General features: G+C 58.1%; 1 protein-coding gene across 1 annotated transcript in view; it reads left to right on the top strand.

Annotated features, from left to right (window-relative positions):
- The window catches only part of LOC137458487 (hydrocephalus-inducing protein-like), a 29,848-nt gene extending 18,295 nt beyond the window's left edge, over nt 1–11,553 (top strand). Inside the window, exons 16-23 of the mRNA XM_068169968.1 lie at nt 382–534; nt 1,872–2,110; nt 3,363–3,618; nt 4,234–4,377; nt 5,267–5,410; nt 6,406–6,630; nt 9,769–9,954; nt 11,290–11,553. Coding sequence (XP_068026069.1) covers nt 382–534; nt 1,872–2,110; nt 3,363–3,618; nt 4,234–4,377; nt 5,267–5,410; nt 6,406–6,630; nt 9,769–9,954; nt 11,290–11,553 — 1,611 coding nt within the window. The remainder of the gene's footprint in view (nt 1–381; nt 535–1,871; nt 2,111–3,362; nt 3,619–4,233; nt 4,378–5,266; nt 5,411–6,405; nt 6,631–9,768; nt 9,955–11,289) is intronic.
- Nucleotides 11,554–21,636: the final 10,083 nt, after the last annotated feature.

Raw genomic sequence — 21,636 nt, 5'->3', positions numbered from 1 at the left:
CCAGAGTGCTGCTGAGGCAAAGGCTGCCTTGGGAATGAGCTGAGAAGGCTCTGCAGCAAAGGGATGGCTTGGGGCAAGCCTGAGCAGCAGCAGGGCTGGAAGCAGGCACAGGGCACAGGCAGGAGAGCTGCTGCTGGCACAGCAGGCTGGGCAGGCTGGTTTCTTTCCCCCTGACAACAGCAGCTTGTGGCTTTCAGCTGGGGTCCCTCCAGAGCCCACCCTTGCTGCAGGCCTCCTGGGTCAGGCTTCCAACACTGCCAACTTCCAGCAGGCAGAGCTCTCTCCTGTCCAGGAGCAGCCTCAGAGCTGTCTGATCCTTGCCAGCTTTCCCTAGAGTGTGTTTTTTTTCTCTCTCTCCCCCCTCCCTGCTTGCTGGAGCAGGAAATCCACCTGGTGAGCATTGGGCAGGGCCCAGTTGTCTCTGTGCAGCCCCAAGAGATCAACTTTGGCAGCATCCCAGTTCTGCAGGACGTCTCCCGCAGTCTGCAGCTCTGCAATCAGAGCCCCATCCCTGCAGCCTTCCAGGCAGAGGTGGTGAGTATCTGGAGAGGCTTCCAAGGGAAATGGCTGCTCTGTGGCCACCTGGGGCTTGGTTTGCATCTGCAGCTTTCCCAGCTGGCTGCCTGAGAGAGCAAGCAAGATGTTCCATCCCCAGGTGGCCAGAGGAGCCTGGCCCTGGGGGCAGGTTCAGCTGGGGCAGCCCTCAGGAGAACAGAGCTTGAGGAGATCTTGGAGCAGCAGTGAGCCTGGAGCCTGTTTCCAAGCTCTCCCTTTCCTTTGTGGAAGCTCCCTGGCTGTGGGAGTCATGGTTTTGGAGCTCTGGGATCACAGAATGCCTTGGGTTGGAAAAGACCTTTCAGATCCTCCAGGCCAAGCCTGAACCCAGCACTGCCAGCTCAGCACTGAACCGTGGCCCTCAGCACCACAGCTCCAAGGCTTTGAAATGCCTCCAGGGATGGGGACTCCACCCCTGCCTTGGGCAGCCTGGGCCAGGCCCTGAGAGCCCTCAAGGGAAGGAATTGTTCCTCAAGCCCAACCTAAAGCTCCTCTGATGCAACTTGAGGCCATTTCCTCTTGTCCTATTGCCTGGGAGGAGATGCTGAACCCCCCCTGGCTCCAGCCTCCTCTCAGGGAGGTGCAGGGAGCCAGAAGGTCTCCCCTCAGCCTCCTTCTCTCCAGGCTGAACAAGCCTGGGTCTCAGCTTTGAACTGAGGATGGGGTTTTGAGCAAGCTGCTCGACTTGGAGACGTCCCTGCCCAGGGCAGGGGCTTGGAACTAGAAGATCCTGCAGGTGCCTTCCACCCCAAACCATTCTGTGATTCTCTGATCTTCTCCCTGGGACTGGCTGGAGAAAAGTCAACTTCTTGCAGCCCCTCAGTACTTCAAGAGGCCTCTGAGCAAAAGGCCTCCAAGGAGACTGGAGGAGGAACCAACCTTCTCTTGAGGCCGGGTGTCCTTTGGGCTGGGGAAGTTTAGACTCGAGGTGAGGAGAAAGCTTCACTGAGAGAGTCATTGCTCATGGGAATGTGCTGCCCAGGGAGGTGGTGGAGTCCCCATGCCTGGAGGTGTTCAGGAGGGGATTGGAGGTGGCACTTGGTGCCATGCTCTAGTCATGAGGTCTGTGGTGACAGGCTGGACTGGATGATCCCTGAGGTCTCTTCCAGCCTTGGTGATACTGTGCCATGGGGGGCACTGAGGAGAGTCTGTGAGAGGAGGGTGGCACAGTGGGGTGTAAGCTCCTGCAGAGGTGCTATTTGCAGCCCCCCTGGCTCAGCTGCAGGCAGGTGAAGCCTTTCTGCTTTGTTCCCCTCAGCTCCTCGCCCCGAGGGCCCCGGTTTCCAGCCTCAGCTGGGCTCTGCCTTGTCTTGCAGGCTGGCAGAGGCTGCTGCTGGAGGGTCGAGCCCAGCCAAGGAGTGATCCCCGCCGAGGGCCAGGTGTCTGTGTCTGTCACAGCCCAGCTGGACGACACAGGGCAGTTCCAGGCCGAGGTGCAGCTGCTGGTGGAGCACAGCCGTGGCTACGGCATCCCCGTGCGGGCCCTCGGCGTCGGCAGCACCATCGTCCTGGACAGGCCCTTGGCTCCGCAGCTCAGCCTGGGCACTCGCTTCAGGTAGGTGTCCCTCAGCTCCTGCTGCTGCCAGGGGCTCAGCCAGGGCAGCTCTCTGCAGTGCCCAAGGGATGCTGCCCTGCCCGCAGCAGCTGAGAGGATGTGCTGGGGAGGGTTGGGAGCCTTCCTCAGGGGCAGGACCGTGAAGAATGCTATTGATGACTTGGCTCAGCCAAAAGGCCCCCAGGGAAGGCCAGCACAACTTTGGTACAGCTTGTCCAGGCTCCTGGGCCCGGCTGGGAAGGATCCCCATCCCAGGCACCTTCAGCAGCAGCTGAACGATTTGGGCAGAGGAAGGGAAAAGACAACTCTAAACCTGAGCTCCCCTCCAGAGCCAGAGCCCAGGAGCTGCAGTTTCTGCTTCGGTCACAAGATGGACTGCCTTGAGCTGCTGCCTGCAGCAAAGGCAGAGCAAAGGGGGGGCGGGGGGGAACCCCAAACTCCGGAGGCTTTGCCTGAGCTCCAGAGGCAGGTTCCTCACACAGCGATGTTCAGGTGGGGAACTTCTGCTCAGGGCAAGAGGCTGTGCCGGGAGCTGCAGGCAGGCAATGTCCTGAGCCCAAGCCGCGCTCTGGGTGCAATGGCAGAGGCAAAGCGAAAGCAGGAGCTAAGCTTCCCCCTTGTCCGCAGCGAGAGGGAAAGTGGAGCCGCTGGGCAGCGGCGGAGGGGAGGCTCCAGCAGCACTCCCCCAGCCGGCCGGCACCGGGCAGAAGCAAGGGGGGAAAGGGAAGGGTTTCCCACCCCCCCTCTCTGGAACTGCCGCTGGAAACAAAGCGGAGCAGCGGCAGAGCAGCGAGCTGAGACGGAGCCGAGGAGCTCCTGAGCAGCAGCAGCAGCAGCAGCAGCACAGCGGGGAGCGGCCAGGGCCCTGCCCAGCAGCTCTGCTGCTGCCTTGGTGCCGCCGGCGAGGCCGGAGCCAGCTCCGTGCGGAGCCTCTGTCCTCTCCCTGCCGCTGCCGCTCCGGGCCTGCGGCAAGGAGGAAGGGCTCTGGGGCAGCCGGGGCTGGGCTCGGCTGTGCCCCGTCGGGACAGCTCTGCAGGAAGCTCTTCCTGGCTGGCTGCAAACAGGGCAGCTGCTGGGAGGGGAGAAGCTCGGGGCCAGGCAAGGGCTGGCTCCTGCTGAAGCTTTGAGCCGGCTCAGCCTTTCCGAGGCGGTTGCACTGCCAGCTGTGTGGTCAGACGGCAGCGGCACCAGCTGGGGGAGCGCTGGGCAGCAGCAGCTCTGCTGACCTTGTCCATCTCTGCTCCTCTTGCAGCCTGGCTCCCTGCTGCTACAGCTTCCAGGTCACCAACCGAGGCCGCCGCTCCCAGCGCCTCTACTGGAGCCTAGGAGGCTGCTCCCTGCCTGCCCAGCGCGGACAGCTCCCTGCCCTCAGCAGCACCAAGGCCAGAGCTCCCCCCCAGAGCCTCGCAGCTGCCTGCCCTGTGTTTCAGCTCCGGCCCAAGGTTATGGAGCTGAGGCCAGGCCAGACGATGGAGGTGATGCTGGAAGCCTTCTCCAGCACTCCCCAGGTGAGCTCCCTCCCGAGGGCTGAGCCTTCCCCATCAGATCACCTCCCCTGGGACTTGTCCTGCAGTCACAGCATCAACCAACCTGGCAGAGACCCCCAGGATCACCCAGTCCAACCTATCACCCAGCCCTGTCCAATCCACCAGAGCCTGGCACTGAGTGCCTCCTCCAGGCTTTCCCTGGAGACCTCCAGGGGCGGTGACTCCACCACCTCCCCGGGCAGCACATTCCAGAGGCCAATTCTCTCTCTGGGAAGAACTTCTTCCTACCAGCCAGCCTGACCCTCCCCTGGCACAGCTTGAGACTAGCTCCAGTTCCATCCCAGCAGCTCCTCCAGCTTTCTGCAGCGCTGTGCACAGCCAAGGCAGAATCCTTTGGGGCAGGGCTTGTCCCAGGCAGCACAGACCTGCCCAGAGCTTTGTGTGGCTGTTGGCTGCAGCAGGATGGCCTCTGGAGCTCAGCAGAACTGGGCTGCAGCAGAGGCTGTGGAGGGCAGGGGCAAAGAGGGAGCAGGGAGTGTCACTTGAGGGCAGTGGCAGGGCCGTGGCTGGCAGCTGCAGGCTGTCTCCTGGCCCCCTGCTGGCAGCCCCCCTGTGCCCTGTGGCTTCTCCCTGCAGGCGGTGAGGGAGCAGCTGCTGTGCCAGGCCGCGGTGGGCGGCGAGGCCAGGAGGAGACAGATCCTGCAGGTGGAGCTCAGCTGCCAGTTCGTTGCTCCTGCCCTGCAGATGTCCTCCACAGCAATCTCTTTCCACGTGGAGAAGGTGAGCCTCTGGCTGGCATCCTGGCACTGAAGCCCTGGCTGCTGGCTGGAAGCTGTGGGCTGCCTGTGCTGGGCTTGCAAGCAGGAGGGGACAGAGCTGCTCCCAGTCCCCAGGGCTTTGGCTGATGACTGCAGCAGGACCAAGCTTTGGCCATTAGCACTGAGGTCCTTCCTGGCTCCCCTGGGGCTGGGAACAGCCTCAGCAGCTCGACTCTGCCCTCCTTGGTGTAGCACCACTGAGAAGAGTCTGGCCCCACCCCCTGGTCCCGTTGGCTCCTGCTGAGCATTGCTCAGATGCCCTCTGGGGCTGCTCTTCTCCAGGCTCAGCAGCCCCAGGCCTCTCAGCCTTTGCTCCTCAGGCAGATGCCCCTCAGCATCTTGTAGCAGGGGCAGCAGGTGCCTGGAGGGTGCTGGCTGGCTGTGCCTGGTCAAAGCCAACCTTAGGCTGCTGCAGGCCCTCCCCTGCCTCCTGCCCTGCAGCCCTGCTTTGAGGAGGCTCCTGGAGCTGGAAAGGTTGCAAGGGGTGCAAGCTAGGTGACTGGAACTCCTCTTGTGCTGCTGTCCCCAAGAGAGGACACACCACTGGAGTCAGATGCTCTGGGCTCACACTCTGGGCTTGATCTTTTGGCAGCAGCTGCCTCCTCTCGGGGTCCCCTTCCCTGCCTGGCCCATGAGGCTGTGCCCCTGGCCCCTGGGCAGTGCTGTGGTTTGCAGCCAGCAGCAGCTGTGCTGTGCTTAGAGAAAGCCCTTCCAGAAGGGCAGAAACAAACCCAAAGAGTCCAGAGGAGCTGTGCTGAGCTGTGGGGGCTGAAGGCTTGGAAAGGCATCAGAAGGGGAAGGAGGTGCCTGGGCACTTGAGGTTGGTTGATGCTTCTCTCCTGTGGCTGCAGCAAGCAGGGGATGTCCTAACTCCCCTGGCCCAGCCTCTTGCTCTGAAGAACATCTGCCCCCTGCCACTCAGCATGGTCCTGGCCTTAGGGCAGCCCTTCTCCATCTGCGACGTGGAGCAGCAGCCCCTGCCTGCAGATGCTCAGGTGAGCAGCCCTGGGCCTTGCTGCTGCTGGAGTGGGAAGAGGGAGGGCTGTGCTGCTGTGCTGCTCTTGGGAGGGCCTCCAGGAGAGACTTGGCTGCTGTGGAGTCAGCAGAGGGCTGGCCTGAGCTAAATCAGGTTGGAAATGAGCTGCTGGAGGGAAGAAGATACCCTCTGAATGGGGAAGAGAGCCATGGGATGCTTTGGGTGGGAAGAGACCTTTCAGCTCAAGAAGGCCAACTGGGAACTCCTCACTGCCAGCTCACCACTAAAGCATGGCCCTCAGCACCAGATCCCCAGGACTCTGCCATGGGATGGGGACTCCACCACTGCCCTGGGCAGCCTGGGCCGGGCCTTGACAGCCTTTGAGGAAGAACTTGTTCCTCATGGCCGAACTGAAGCTCCCCTGGTGCGACTTGAGGCCCTTTCCTCTTGCCCTGTGGCTTGCTTGGCTCCTTGCTGCAGCTTCCTTTCAGAGTCCTGGCTCTAAGAGACGCAGGGAAGGGCTCCAGCCCCTTCTGGGCAAGCCAGCGAGTCAAGCTGCCTCCTGGCAGCCATCCCAGCAGCCAGCCTCAGCTGTCTGCCTGCTCCTCAGGAGCAGCTTGCTCCCTTCAAGGGCAGCCCTGCCTCTGAGAGGGCTGAGGATGCTCCTCCAGCCCCTGCCTGCCCCCTGTGTCAGTGGCAGGGGTTGGGCACAGGCCCTGCCAGACAGGTGGTGATGTGGGCATGGGCACCACTCCTGTGCCCTGCCGGTGCCAGCCCTGCCAGGGCCAGGCTGCAGTGCTGGGAGGAGCAGGGCAAACAGCCTTGGTGCCAGGGTGCTGCTCTGGGGGGGGCTTTGGTGCCTCTGCTGAAGCCTGAGGGGGGCTGGGCCAGCAGTGGGGTGGGGCTGGCACAGGCAGGCCCTGCTGGAGCCACACTTGGGCACTGCCATGGTTCATGCCCTGAGCCCTGGGGACGGCATCCCACGGCTGCTGGATGCTCTTCCTCTCCTTGCAGCCCATGAAGCTGGAGGCAGGGCAGGAGCTGCAGCTCTGCATCAGCTTTAACCCTGCTCATGAAGAGGGTTTGCACTCCTGGCAAGTGGAGCAGGCTCTGAGGATCCAGTTCCTGGAGCACCCTCACCAGGAGCAGGTCCTGCTGCGGGGAGAAGTCTGCTGCCCCAACCTGCACTTCCAGAGCATGGCTGTGGACTTTGGCTGCATCCTCAATGGCACTGGAGCTGTGCAGAGCCTGGAGATGACCAACTGCAGCCAGCTGCCTGTCTCCTACTGCTGGCAGCTGCTGCCAGACAGCCAGGGCAGCCAGCTGAGGTATGGCCACCTCTGCCCTCTCCTTGCAGCTCTTCCCCTTCCTGCTGTCCTGCTTGTGCTTTGCAGAGACCAAGGTGGTTTCCCTGGGCTCTGACCAATTGCTTTCCCCTTGCCCTGGTGGGAACAGGAACAAGCCCTCCAGCTGAGCTCAGGCTGGCTGCTCAGGGCACAGGAGTCCTGCAGCACTGTGATGCTGGGCAGGAGACACTGCTCTGCAAGGCAGCCTCTGAGACGCTGGCAGCACTTCTCCTGGAGCCCATGCCCCCCAGTCCTGCTTTGTCTCTGGAGCTCCAAAGCCCTGCTTGGGCCCTGGGACAAGCAGATACAAACTGGGAGCTCTCTGCCTTCCCTGCCAGCCCCACCTCTTCTCATTCCAGTCCTAAGAACCGACACAGGAACTGCCCCCGGGACGCTGTCCAGTGCTGGCTCCCCAGCTCGGGAGAGCCAGGGACCTCCTGGAGAGAGTCCCAGGGAGGCTGCAAAGCTGCTGAGGGGCCTGGAGCAGCTCTGGGAGGAGCACAGGCTGAGAGCCCTGGGGCTGTTGAGCCTGGAGAAGAGCAGCCCCAGAGGGCAGCTGAGCAATGCTCAGCAGGAGCTGAAGGATGGGGGCAGGAGGCTGGGGCCAGTGCCTGGTGCCCAGTGCCAGGGCACGGAGCCTGCTGCCCCCTGGGGCTTCCATCTGAGCAGGAGGAGAAACTTTGGCTGTGTGGGGGCTGGATTGGCTGCTCAGAGGTGAAGCCTGCCTGGCACCCAGCCCCTGCTCCAAGAGCCTCCACCTTCAGGCAAGCAGAGGCCACTCCTCTGTCCCCCCAAGCACAGCTGCTCTGCTGCTGCCAAACCACAGGCATCCTCTTGCCCCCTGCCCTTGAGCTCTTGCCCAGCACTCAGAAGATCCCTTCTGGGCTTGCTCTTCTGCAGGCTGCACAGCCCCAGGGCCCTCAGCCCCTGCTCTCACCTTGTCTCTTTAGAGACAAAGCCTCAGCTCCTGGGGCTGCTGCAGGGACAGGACAGAGGCTGAGGGCTCCATCGCTTCCTGGCTGCAACCTGGCTGGTAGCTTCTTTTCCTTCCACCTTCACCTGCCCTGGAGTGGTGCCAGGGATGGGGCATCTCCCCCCTCCTCAGGCACCCTGGGCCAGTGTCTCCCTCTCCTCAGCATCCCAAATGTCTGCCTTGTGTCTGCTCTGAATCTCTGAGCTCAAGCCTCCCCCCACCCTGGGCCTGGCACACCAAGCCCTGCTCCCAAGGCTGTCCCCAGCTTCCTTGTAGGGCACTGGGAGTGCTGCAAGGCCACCAGAAGGTCTCTGCTGGGCTCTGCCCCTTTGCTTCTCAGTCTCCCTTTTTGCACAGTGTGTGTCTGGTTGCCCTTCCTGGTGCCCTTCCTGGCCCCCAGCCCTGGCCTCTGCCCTGTCTGCCAGCAGCCAGGTGCCTGCACTGCCCCTGTGCCAAGCTGGGCAGCCCAGAGCCTGGCCCTGCTCCATCCTGGGCTGGAGCTGCTGGGCCAGAGCCAGTGCTGAGCTCAGAGCAGCAGTGGCCAGCGAGGAGCTGCTGGGGCAGTCTCCCCTGCCTGCCCCTGCAGTCCCTGCTCACAGGGAGCTTCTGTTCCAGGTGCAGCCTCCCGGCCCCAGCAGCGCAGGAGGAGAGAGCCTGCGGGCAGCGCTCGGCCTCTGCAGGGAGCAGCTCCGGGCATGGGGGTGTGGAGGAGCCAGCCCAAGCCCTGGGGGCAGTGGGGGACCCTGCCCAGGAGCCAGCAGATGCCCAGGACTGCCTGGAAGCAGAGGTAGCTTTCCTGGGACACCTCCCAGTTTGCCCCCAGAGCCCTGCTGCTGCCAACCTCCCTTCTCATGGCCCCGCGGCCACCTGAGAGCAGGAAGGGCAGCAGGGCCAGCAGCTGGACACAGGGCTGCTGGGGAGGGACAAACAGGACAGTCTGGCTGGGGGAGGCCTCCCTCAGCTCCTCCTGGCCTCTGGAGAGTTTGGGCTGGGTTGTTTCCCAGTGTCAAATGAGGCTTTTACCTGCATGCTGCTGGGAAGGCTTTGAGCTTCCTTCTGTGCCAAGCCCAGCACCGATCCCCAGGGGCCACCTGCTCAGCCCCAGCCATTGGCACATCCTGGCCTTAGCCAAGGGCTGGGATGGCAGAGACAGCCCCAGCCATTGGCACATCCTGGCCTTAGCCAAGGGCTGGGATGGCAGAGACAGCCCCAGAGCTGTCAGGGCTCAGGAAGGGACCTGACCCAAGGGGAGACTCAGCCCTGCCCAGTGCTTTGTCTGCCAGGGAGATGTAGCTCTGCTTAGGCCCAAGGATGCCCCAGCAGCGTTCCTGCAGAGCCTGCTGGTGGCCAGGCCCCAGCACAAAGCACTTCTCAGCTTCCTGAAGCAGCAGAGCCTCTGGAGCTGGAGGAGCAAGCCCAGAAGCCTCTCTCAGAAACAGGGCTCAGAAGGCCAGAGCCAAGGCTCCCTTTGCAAGCTGGCACCTCTGAGGTTAAAGACAAGCTGCCAGCTGCTGCAGGGCAGGAAAACATCTCAGCTGCCTTCTTCAGGAGGGTGTCTGGAGAATAATGACCTGGTGGAGCTCCTCAGCTCTCCAGCAGCCATCAGGGCATGGAATGAAACCAAAGCACCATCTGAAACTGGAGAGCTGGGCCAAGCCCTCCCTCAGTCCTCCTTTGCCTGTGCTGGGGAGCCTCAGGGGCAGCTGTGTCCCTGCTTTGGTCCTGGAGAACCTAAGCTGTCCAGGCAGGAGCTTCTCAACATGTTCTTTGGGCAGGAGGGAGCAGAGCTGGACTGGCACCAGGGTGCCAGCTGCCCCCTTGGGCTCTCTGCCAGGCTCCTGCAAGCTTGTGTGTAGGAGGTGAGGATGGAGCCCAGGCCTGACCTGGGGCTGGCCTTGGAGCCACACTCAGCAGATGCCATGGCCATAGCCAGACTTGATTTGCTCCCAGCTGCCATCTCAGCTGCCCCTGGCTTGATGAGGTGCTGGAGCCTGCAGCAGAGTGCTCTCACCCAGAGCAGCCACTTGCTCACTGCAGCCCTTGGTGCTTGCTTTGCAGCTGCTGTCCGGTGCCACGGAGCAGGAGGGGGCCCTGGAAGGTGCTGTGCAGCAGGAGGGGGCCCTGGAAGGTGCTGTGCAGCAGGAGGGGGCCCTGGAAGGTGCTGTGGGAGCTCCCAGCCCAGCTGGGATGAGGCAGCTGATGAAGCTGAAGGAGACAGAGCCCCACAGGCTGGGATTGGAGGAGGCAAGTGGGAAGCTGCCTGGCTTCCAGCTTTGCAGTGGGAGAAGCAGTTCCACAGCTGGGACTGCCACTGCTGGCCCTCAGCGCTGCTCACAGAGTGGCCTCACATCCCTCCAGGCAGCTGGGCATGGAGAGGCCATGCAGGACATGGTGTAGGGCTGAGCCAAAACACTCCTTGTGCAGCAGCTCTGGGGGCATTCACAGCACCCCAGCATGGAGGGGTTGGAAGGGACCTCTGGGCATCATCAGTCCAAGCCCCTGCTCCAGCAGGGCACCCACAGCAGCTTGCCCAGCAGCACAGTGCCCAGGGGGGGTTGGAAGCTCTCCACACCAGCAGACTCCACAACCTCTCTGGGCAGCCTGCTCCAGGCCTCCAGCACCCTCACACCAAACAACTTTCTCCTCCTCTTCACATGGAACCTCCTGGCACTTTGTGCCCACTGCCCCTTGTCCTGTCCCAGGGCACCACTGAGCAGAGCCTGGCCCCAGCCTCTTGCCCCCCACAGCTCCTTTGTCTCTTGCTGAGCATTGCTCAGCTCCCCTCTGGGGCTGCTCTTCTCCAGGCTCAACAGCCCCAGGGCTCCCCCAGAGCTGCTCCAGGCCCCTCAGCAGCTCTGCAACCTCCACTGGACACTCTCCAGCAGTTCCCTGTCTCTCTGGAAGTGGGGAGCCCAGCACTGGAGCCAGGACTCCAGAGGTAGCCTCCCCAGGACAGGGGAGAGGGGCAGGAGAATGTCCCCTGGCCTGCTGGCCACAAGCTGCACATCTTCTTCACCTTGTCACTAAGCAAGTGCTGGAGAGGACATTTGCCAGTGGCTTCTGCTGTAGCATCTGGAGAGACAGCAGAGTGCAGATCAGAGAGTGAGGAGCAGCAGGAGTCAGGGGAGCTGGGCTGGAGGCCCCCCTGGCTGCAAGGCCTCTCAGCTTAGCACCTGGTGTGATCCTCCAGCCAGTGAGGAAGGTTGGAAAGCCAAGTTGTGCAGCAGAGAGAATTTCTTGCTGCCAGGATTCCTCCCAGATGACTTTAGTGTGGTGCATTGATTAAGTTCTTCCCAATCCAAGTGCTCAGCCTCTCCCCTGCTCAGCCTCTGCCCCCACTCAGCCCCTCCCCTGCTCAGCCTCTGCCCCCACTCAGCCCCTCCCCTGCTCAGCCTCTCCCCCCACTCAGCCCCTCCCCTGCTCAGCCTCTCCCCCCACTCAGCCCCTCCCCTGCTCAGCCTCTGCCCCCACTCAGCCCCTCCCCTGCTCAGCCTCTGCCCCCACTCAGCCCCTCCCCTGCTCAGCCTCTGCCCCCACTCAGCCCCTCCCCTGCTCAGCCTCTCCCCCTCTCCTCCCCAGGTGTTTGATGTGCTGCCACTCTACGGGCTGCTGCAGCCAGGCCAGAGCCAGCAGGTCACCTTCAGCTTCTTTGGCCACCCCAACGTTGTGGCCTGTGCCAGGGCCCTCTGCAGGGTGCAGGGAGGCCCCAGCTACAAGCTCAGGCTGCGTGGGGAGGCCTCGCTCCTCAGCTACCACCTGGACACCACGGAGCTGGACTTTGGGCTGGAGGTAGCGCAGGCTTCTCCTTGTCTGGAGCCCTCTCTGCTGGGGGCTGCCCACTGAGCCCTAGGGCTAGCTGCTGTGCTGGCTCCAGGCCTTGGAAGCACCACCTTGGAGTGATGCATTCTGCTTCCAAGCTGCTCTGGAATGGCCATCCCCACCCCACCCGAGCTGGGAAGTCTGAGCGGGGAGGTCCCCGGGCGCGGCCGCCCTGGCAGGGGAGGTCCCTGCTGCCTGGGGGCAGGATGGACTGGCTGAGCTCTGGAGGTCCCTGCTGCCTGGGGGCAGGATGGACTGGCTGAGCTCTGGAGGTCCCTGCTGCCTGGGGGCAGGATGGACTGGCTGAGTGTCACGGTTCGGAGACATTAGATGTCTCGGTCCGGAGACACAGTTCTTTTAAATATTCCCGTGTTGTGAAATTAAAGGCACAAACGAGGCCAAAGTATCAACAGCTAGACTATTTATTACATAAATACGAAAGGGAGAGGGAGAAAATAGAGAAAGTGGACATAAGAAGGGAAGGGGAGAAAAGAGAGAGAGAGAGAGAGAGGGACGAGAGATAGAAGAGGAAAGGAATTATATTACCACACCCCTCATCCCCCCCAAGATAAAGTCTGTGGAGGAAAGGTGCTGCAGGAGATGTTTGGTTTGTAGAGAAACCGTGGTGAGGCTTTTGCTGGAGAACAGCTGTGGTCCTCTGGGGAGATGTTGGGTTGATACAGGAACAGTGCTGAGGCTCCTCTGGGCAGCCTGGGTCTGTAGAGAAAGGATGCTGAGGCTTGGCTGGAGCTGTGGTCCTCCGGGCAGCTTCTGTTCTCCGGAGCAGCATTGTCCCGGCTTCTCAGCGGCCTGGCCCGTCTCCTGTGTTTTCCTTCATCTCCGTTTTTCTCCCCGTTTTTCTCCTCTCTTTCTCTCCTCTGTTTCTCTCTTCTGTTTCTCTCTACAAACCAGTAGTTGCTCAAGTCTTTTATACAGTTTTTTAGTCCTTAGGTATGTAGTCAAATATTGTCCCTCAGGAATTCCAGTGGCAGGAAATCTGTGTGTTTGGGCAAGACCCTGGCTGGAGGAGGGGGGAATCTCCGTCTACCCCATCTCCATCCAGACAAGTCCTCCCACATTCCTTTACACAGGTGGTGAAAACCATTGTATCACCCTGCCCAAGGTACTTGATGGGCGGAAACCACCCTGCCCAGAAAGCGTGATGGCTGGGTCTTTGGGTCCATTGTTGTAGTCCCGTGTTATCACGATGCAATCACAAGCTGATTTGCATCCAGGATTGGTGGACAGGATTCTTTCCACCTTCTTTCCAGTGGCTCTGCTATCACTTTATCTTTGTTGACTCACATAGAGAGAGACAAACTTATTAGACTCTCACAGTAGTGGATTTGCTCCCCTCTTGGTTCTTCTTGCAAAGCTCCTGAGTAATTCCTGTGGCTGATTTACTATAAAGATATGAGGATAGGCCAGTCCTATAGCACATCTTCCTTAGCCGCCTAAGGGTAATACCTTATAAGCATTTTTACCACATATCCAATACCATCCTGACCCAATAGGTATCAGTCCTTAAGGTATGTGTTCTTTCTTTCTGGTCTGATCATGGCTCCCCATATTTCCTTCTTCCTAACTAATAAATTGTGATCACTTTGATTACTGTCCTATAAAAATTACATTCCCCCAAGGGGTTCAGGGGGGTTGGACCTACTTCAAACAGCAGCTCTTGAAGGCACAGGAACTGGCGGTTCCCACGTGCCGGAAGGCAAGGCGGCAGGGAAGGCGACCGGCCTGGATGAGCAAGCAGCTCCTGGAGGATTTAAGGGGGAAGAAGAGGCTGTATCACCTTTGGAAGGAGGGGAAGGCTTCTCGAGGTATGTTCAAGGAAGCTGTTAGATTATGTAGGAATAAAATTAGGGAGGCAAAGGCCCAGCTGGAACTGAAGCTGGCCACCACAGTCAAAGACAATAAAAAGCATTTTTATTAATATATTAACAATAAGAAGAAGGGCAGGAAGAACCTGAACTCCCTAGTGGACCTGGAGGGGAACACGGTGACTGAAGACGAGGAGAAGGCTGAGGTCCTGAACACCTTCTTTGCCTCAATGTTTAACAGCAAGGCAGGAGTTCAGGACGAGTGGCCTCCGGAGCTGGGCGATGGGGTCGGGGAGCAGTGTAATGCCCCGGAAATCCATGAGGAATTGGTTTGGGACCTGCTGAGCCACTTGGATATTCACAAGTCCATGGGACCAGATGGGATCCATCCTAGGGTGCTGAGAGAGCTGGTGGATGTGCTAGCTAGGCCACTCTCCATCATTTTCCTCCAGTCCTGGCTCACTGGTGAGGTCCCAGATGACTGGAAACTGGCCAACGTGGTCCCCATCCACAAGAAGGGTCAGATGGAGGAACCTGAAAACTCCAGGCTGGTCAGCCTGACCTCAGTGCCAGGGAAAGTGATGGAGCAGATTATCCTGGCGGCAATAACTGCGCACCTGAAGGATGGCCAAGGGCTCAGGTCCAGCCAACATGGATTCAGGAAGGGCAGATCCTGCCTCTCCAATCTGATCTCTTTCTATGATCAGGTGACCCGTCTGGTGGATGTGGAGAGGCCTGTGGATGTGGTCTACCTGGACTTCAGCAAGGTCTTTGACACCGTCCCCCACAGCAAACTGCTGGCCAAGCTGTCAGCCCGTGGATTGGACCATTACACTCTGTGCTGGGTTAGGAACTGGCTGGAGGGCCGGGCCCAGAGAGTGGTAGTGAGCGGTGCCACATCCAGCTGGCAGCCAGTCACTAGTGGTGTCCCCCAGGGATCAGTGCTGGGCCCTGTCCTCTTCAACATATTCATCGATGATCTGGATGAAGGGGTAGAGTCAGTCATCAGCAAGTTTGCAGATGACACCAAGTTAGGGGCAGATGTTAGTCAGTTAGAGGGTAGAAAGGCTCTGCAGAGGGACCTCAACCGACTGGTCAGATGGGCAGAGTCCAATGGGATGGCATTCAACAAGTCCAAGTGCCGAGTGCTGCACTTTGGCTACGGCAATCCCATGCAGAGCTATAGGCTGGGGTCGGAGTGGCTGGAGAGCTCCCAGACAGAGAGGGACCTGGGTGTGCTGATCGACAGCCACCTGAATATGAGCCAGCAGTGTGCTCAGGTGGCCAGGAGGGCCAATAGCATTCTGGCCTGCATTAGGAATAGTGTGGCCAGCAGGAGCAGGGAGGTCATAGTGCCCCTGTACTCTGCTCTGGTTAGGCCGCACCTTGAGTACTGTGTCCAGTTCTGGGCTCCTCAGTTTAAGAAGGACATTGAGACACTTGAGCGTGTCCAGAGAAGGGCAACAAGGCTGGTGAGAGGCCTTGAACACAAGCCCTATGAGGAGAGGCTGAGGGAGCTGGGATTGTTTAGCCTGGAGAAGAGGAGGCTCAGGGGTGACCTCATTGCCCTCTACAACTACCTGAGGGGTGGTTGTAGCCAGGAGGGAGTTGGCCTCTTCTCCCAGGCAACCAGCACCAGAACAAGGGGACACAGTCTCAAGCTGCGCCAGGGGAGGTTCAGACTCGAGGTGAGGAGGAAGTTCTTCACCGAGCGAGTCATTCGGCATTGGAATGGGTTGCCCAGGGAGGTGGTTGAGTCATCGACCCTGGAGGCGTTCAAGGGGAGATTGGACGTGGCACTTGGTGCCATGGTCTAGTCATGGGGTCTGCGGTGTCAGGTTGGACTCGATGATCCTCGAGGTCCTTTCCAACCTAAGTGATACTGTGATACTGTGATACTGTGATTTCACATCTCCTTGGACCCAACTTTGAGCCTCTCACAGATCAGTCACAGTTGTATTTGGGAGCACTGCCCCAGGGACACAGATTCCTGACCAGCTGAGGGGTAATCTTTTCCTGCCTTTACTGCCACATCTCCAATACTTTCCCTTTCCTCCTGGTGCTGCCCACCCTGTGTGTTTGTTCCTTATTACGGGATGGCGACAGCCTGGATGGATGCACAGCCTGAGTGTTTTTCCCACAGAGGTGCCTTGACTTCAGGCAGTCAACGTTTGCTAATCAGTTAGGTTGCATCTCTGGACACATTTGGAATATCTCTTCTTTGGATCAGGAGTCTCTTCCATCCCCATCCTGTGTTTCTAATTCTGGATTATCCTTCAGGGAAGTGTTCATCCACAAGCTCAACAGGAGCCACCAGTGTGCACTTGCAGCCCAGAGAGCCAATTGTATCCTGGGCTGTAACAAGAGAAATGTGGCCAGCAGGGCCAGGGAGGTGATTCTCCCACTCCCCACCTGGAGCTCTGTGTCCAGTTCTGGACATCTATTACAAGAAGGATCTGGAAGTGCTGGAAGGTGTTCAGAGAAGGGCCATGAGGATAAGCATAGGGCTGGAGCTGCTCTGCTAATGGACAGACTGAGAGAGTTGGGGTTGTTCAGTCTGGAGAAGAGAAAGCTCCAAGGAATCCTTCTTGTGGCCTTCCAATATCTGAAGGACGCTACAAGAAAACTGGGGAGGGACTTTTTAGGGTGTTGGGTAGGGATAGGACTGGGGGAGAATGGAGCAAAACTAGAAGTGGGGAGATTCAGATTGGATGTTAGGAAGAAATTCTTCCCCATGAGGGTGGAGAGACTCTGGAACAGGTTGCTCAGGGAGGTGGTGGAAGTCTCATCCCTGGAGGCTTTGAAGGCCAGGCTGGATATTGCTGTGAGCAACCTGCTCTGGTGTGAGGTGTCCCTGCCCATGGCAGGGGGCTTGGAGCTGGATGATCCTTGAGGTCCCTTCCAACCCTGACAATTCTGTGATTCTCAGTATGTCCAGAGGTATTGTCAGGTATTGGAATTCCAGTGAATGCCCTCCCCCCTCCAGCCCTTCCTTAGGGTTCTCAGGGCACCCCCAGCAGTTGCTCTCATCAGCTCTCTGTGTTGTGTTCTGTATCAATCCAGAATGGACATTTGCTACCAAGGGCTTTCTTTCTAGATTCAGGTGATGAGATTTTCAGTTCCCTTTCTCCTTCTCTTCAGTCTGCTGTTCCGGCTCCGGCACTAGTGCCTGCTGGGACAGGATCCATGTGATTAAGAGGAACCCACTGGCAATTTCTGGGGAGCCTCAGATTCACTGGAGGTGATCTGCACCATGCAATGTCCAGAGAAATGTGAACCCCACAGCACTCAAGGGAACAAATAGTTAGAGAGCAGCCCCATGGAGGACCTGGGAGTTCTGGTGGACAGCAAGTTTTGCATGGGACAGCAATGTGCCCTGGTGGCCAAGAAGGCCAATGGGATGCTGGGGTGCATTTGGAAGAGTATGGCCAGCAGATCCAGGGAGGTTCTCCTCCCCCTCTACTCTGCCCTGGGGAGGCCCCACCTGGAATATTGCATCCAGCTCTGGGCTCCCCAGTTCAAGAGGGACAGGGTTCTGCTACAGAGGCTGTGAGGATGCTGAAGGGACTGCAGCACTGCCTGATGAGGAGAGGCTGAGAGGCCTGGGGCTGTTTGGTCTGGAGAGGAAAAGGCTGAGAGGGCATCTGATCAATGTCTATCAATATCTGAGGGCTGGGGGTCAGGAAGCAAGAGGCAGGGACAGCCTCTGCTCACTTGTGCCCTGGGATAGGACAAGGGGCAATGGATGGAAACTGCAGCACAGGAAGTTCCACTTCAACAGGAGGAAGAACTTCTTGACTGTAAGGGTGACAGAGCCCAGGAACAGGCTGCCCACAGAGGCTGTGGTGTCTCCTTCTCTGGAGACTTGCCAGCCCTGTCTGGATGTGTTCCTGTGAGACCTGCACTGGATTCTATGGTCCTGCTCTGGCAGAGGGACTCAGAGATCTCCAGAGGTCCCTCCCAACCCCTAACATCCTGTCACCTGTGACTCTGTGAATTGTCACAGGTCTCTGAATCCAAACGAGATCCCAGTAGGAAATACCAAGGTTCCAGCTACAAATCATGAAGTCTGTTTGAGCTTCATCTTCAAGGATCCTTCTGAAGTCACCTTCCACTGCCCCTTTGGGCTCTTCTGGGTTCTCAGCTAATGCATCCATGGGGCAAGTCCAGCTGCCTTCAAAGCAGTGTAAGTTGTTCACAGAAGCTGAGAGGCTCTTTCCGTTTCACTTAGAGGGGCTCCTGATTGTCATGGGTTGAGTTGACTCTGCTGCTGTTATCCAGACCATGCTGCAGCCATGCCAGCCTCAGAAATGAAAGTGCTGGCTGGAGCAAAGGATTGTGGGGCTTGAAGTTCAGGTTGCAGCATGGGAAGCTCCCTGTTCCAGTTGCTGCTTCTGGGTTCTGGGATTTTTTGGGTGTTGGCAGCTGTGCTGGGATGGCAGTGGGACAGGGAGGGGTAGGGGAGCAGCTCCCTGGTTTGGGCTTTTGCCTTGCTTGCTGCTGCTTGCTGCTGCTTTCCACTGTGCCTTTTCTGCACACAGGCTGAGGTCACTGTACTTTTGTATTCTGATGATCTGATTTGCTCAGGACACTCTTCTCTCATTTGTTTCTGTATCCACACAAAGAGGTTTTGTGTGGTGTTCTTTTCCCCTCAGTTCTGTGTTGGGGGAGGCAGAGAGGTTAGGCTGCTGGTTCAGCTGAACCCAGTACATTCCTTTTCTGGAGCCCAATGTGTGGCAGGAAAGCAGCTGCCTTAATGAGGACAGATTTTGGCAGGAGACAAAAGGATTGTGGTAACAAAAAGAGATAAGAAGATGATTCAGTTAAGGCTTGAGGCTTGTCAACAGAGTTTGACAGAAGTTTTCTTACCTGTAGTGTGTTCACTATGTTGATGGATTGGCTTTCGGGGTCTGACGAGCTGTAGTCCTGTTTGTGCTGCTGATGGTGCTCAGTGTTAGCTTAGGGCAATGACTCAGAGATGTGCTCCCCACTGCCGGGCAGCTTACTCTGATTTCATCCAGTGCAATACCGGACACTCCCAAGGAAACCACTGTGAGATCTGCCCAGATGCTGGATACTGAGGAGTGGCAGGGGTTGGGGGGAGAGAAGGGGCAAATTCTTAGGCTGCTGGTCACCTCTGGTGCTTTGGAATTTCACCCCTGAGCAAGTGCAAAATCCTCCCCAGCTGGGGAAAGGTTTGGGAAAAGTCTGTTGTCAGCCTGGGAGTTCCTGAGAGACAGAAATCACTGCAATGTGCTTGGGCCTAGCCCATGCTTCTCAATGCCTGGCCCATGTTTCTCGATGCATTCTCATCTCTGTGCAGAGGGCTCAGGGGCAAGAGAAGGTCTCTGGACCTACAGACAGTGCCACAGGCATGGCAGCTGTGTCAGAATCAGCCTGTGACAGGATCAGCTGCCCCTCGTAGTGAATGGTGCTTATGACCAGGATTGTGCCCCAAATATTACCAGAACATGCTTCTGTGTGTGTGACTCAGACCCCCTTGGTCCCCCCTCCCTTCTAGAGTTAGTGGGGGTGGACCTTGGCCCCACTGAGTCCAGGTCAACAATCTGCCTGGGCATGTTTCCACCTCTGTGGCAAACAAGGCCCAGGCTACATGTTTGTTTGCCCTGTTTACAGCGTGTACTTATGCTCATTTGGCAAAGTATCGGTTGATTGGTTAATTATTGTGTTAGCAGTGGATGCTGACTGGAGCAGTATTCTTTGGGGCAAATGGTAAATAGGAGTTGTTTGGTAAACAAGTGCCCCCCACGCTGGTGTCCGTGCCTATGCCTGCGTGCGTCTCTGTGCCGCTACGGTCTGCCTCACCCGGGACTTGAAGCATCTCCAGAAGGCCTCGCTGCACATGGCCACTGTTGCCCAGCTGGGGGCAGTGCCATGGAGCGTGGGGTCAAGTGCCGCATGAGCCATCACCACGGGAGGAAACCATGGCAGCCCCTGTGCACCACCGGTCCTGAAGCGCTACAGCCCCCAGAGCGGGGAACCTTTGCCAGGTGCTGCGCTTCGTGGAGCCAGCGGCAAAAGCCTCTGAAGCTTCCCCTGGGAGGCTCCAGGACCTTTGTGCTCTGGGAGAAGCAGCAACCCCGCGGCACAGCCACACGGTCGGCGCCGTTCTCTAGTTCCTCATGAGGGCACAGCTGTGCCACGCTGTCAGGACTCTAAACACATCACCAAGGAAAGATTTCATGAGGTTCTCAGCTCGTGAGGAAGCCAAACCTTTGCTTTATAGAATTTGGGTTCAGGTAGTGCTGAAACTGTCCTGGGTTGAGGGTTTGCCGGTCACGGACAAACCCCTCCCCCACTGCTTTTCCAATCAGTTTCAACTCTAAATTCTATAACTCATTTGGTTCATCTGAAGTGCCCAGGCACAAACGTTCTGCAGAGGTGGTTCCACCAACCCAATACTGCTGCCTGTGAATAGAAACTAAATCCCCTGCTGCATAGTTTGCATATCAGTAGACTACCAATATATCTATTAATTGATATCCTTGCTGCTCATTCCCAAGTGCACATCTACAACACTCCTGTAGGGAAAAAGAAGCCTACAAGGAAAGCAGCTGATCCTGCAAAGGACCAGGAGGGATCAGGGTTCCCATGGGAACAAGAGAAAGAGCCTGGGCTGCTGGCTTGGTTCTTATCTCTGGCTTTGGAAGATGGCCAAGGACAAACAGTGGATGAAACAAGCAGCAGGCCCCAGCAAGGCAAAGGAAATCTCTGCTTCTCTGTCCAGGCCTGTGTCTCAGCTGTGAAGGAACTGTCCCAGGAGTTCCATCAGCTCCAGAAGAAGCTTTTATTCCCCACCTGTACAGTCCTGTGTTTCAGCCATGAGAAGCAGCTGCTCCCCTGTCCAAGGGAGAGAATTAGGGAGGCACACAGCACAGCACACCCTCTGCTTTACTTGTGTGACCATGGGGAGGACATGAGGAAGTGGAAAGGAAAATCCAATCCAGTCCTGGCTGCAGGAGTCTGTGACTTACAGGGGAATTGTCCCCCCAGAGATGCTGCCTCAGTGTCCACTGGGAAATGGCCGAAGAAGAGCAGGGAAGCTGAAACTGCTTCTGGTCCTCCTGAAGGGACTCCCAAAGCATCTTCACGAGATGCAAGGGAACCAAGACAGAATTAGAGGGGCTCTGCCTCCAACCAGATGGAAGGGAGAGACAAATTGGTTTGTTGGACCACACAGAACCAATGGCCTGGCAAGTTGAAGCCATGAGAGGATAAAGCTTTAGTAGATACAGGTGCCCAGAGTGCTCTGACACCATCAAACCACAAGGGGTGGAACCCTCCTGTGTTTCTGGTGTGGCAGGAGGATCCCCACACCTGGATGTGTTGGAAGCTGAGTATTGGGATGCAAGCCACAGTTTGCTTTCACTTGGAGGCATTGAAGGAGTCACTGGACTCGATTGCCCCAGGGGTGGAAACACAGCCCCAGCATTTGCAGCATTTGGACTGGGCATGGACTGATCCAGACTGTGCTGGAACAGAGTGGAGCTGCAGAGCACCTGCAGTGAGCAGCCCTCTGGGTACTGCAAAGCAACCTCCTGTGGAGTGAGAATGGACAGTGCCTGGGGTGTGCTGCTGATTGCTGCAGGGCATGGTGCAGGTGGCACAGAATGAGGGCTTGGGAATGTCAAAGGTTAAGTTCAAAGTTTGCTGCCATTACTCCACACCATCCTGCCTCATGCCACCTTCACAGGGACAGTGCTGGCTGGAGCAAAGTACTACAGGGCTTGAAGTTCAGATGGCAACATGGGAGGCTTCCTGTTCTGGTTGCTGCTGTTGGGTTCTGGCTCTCAGGTGCTGGCTCTTTGCTGAGGGGGGGGGGGGGGGCTGCAGGGGTTTAACTCCTGGCTGCTGCTGCTGACTGCTGTGCTTCTTTCTGCAAAGAGCCTCAGGTCAGTGTGCATTATGGGATCTCCTTTGGATTCAACTCTTTTGTTCTTATCTCAAGTCCTTATCTCAACCCAGAGGGTTTTTTGGTTCCTGTGTGTGTTATTTTTCCCTCACTTCTGTTTTGGGGAGACAGGCAGCTTAACCTCTTCTCAGCTCTTCAACCTGTTCCAGCCCCAGAGTGAAAAGCCAACAGAAGCTTTCTGAGTTCTTCCAAAGATCTCCATCAGCTTCCCCCTACACTCTCCAAAGATCCCAAAAGTCAGTCCTAGGACCATCCAAATGCCAAACACCTAAGATCACCTGAAAGCCCCTGAAGAATGCCTCTGAGATGCCCCTCAAGACTCCTCTGAGAGCCTCATTTTCCCCTCCT

This window comes from Melanerpes formicivorus, unplaced genomic scaffold (genome assembly GCF_026170545.1).
Source record: "Melanerpes formicivorus ecotype bairdi unplaced genomic scaffold, bMelFor1.0.p_v2 SCAF_252, whole genome shotgun sequence".
NCBI lineage: Eukaryota > Metazoa > Chordata > Aves > Piciformes > Picidae > Melanerpes > Melanerpes formicivorus.
The sequence above is the reverse complement of the archived record's forward strand: the minus strand, read 5'-3'. Positions and strand labels throughout refer to the sequence as shown.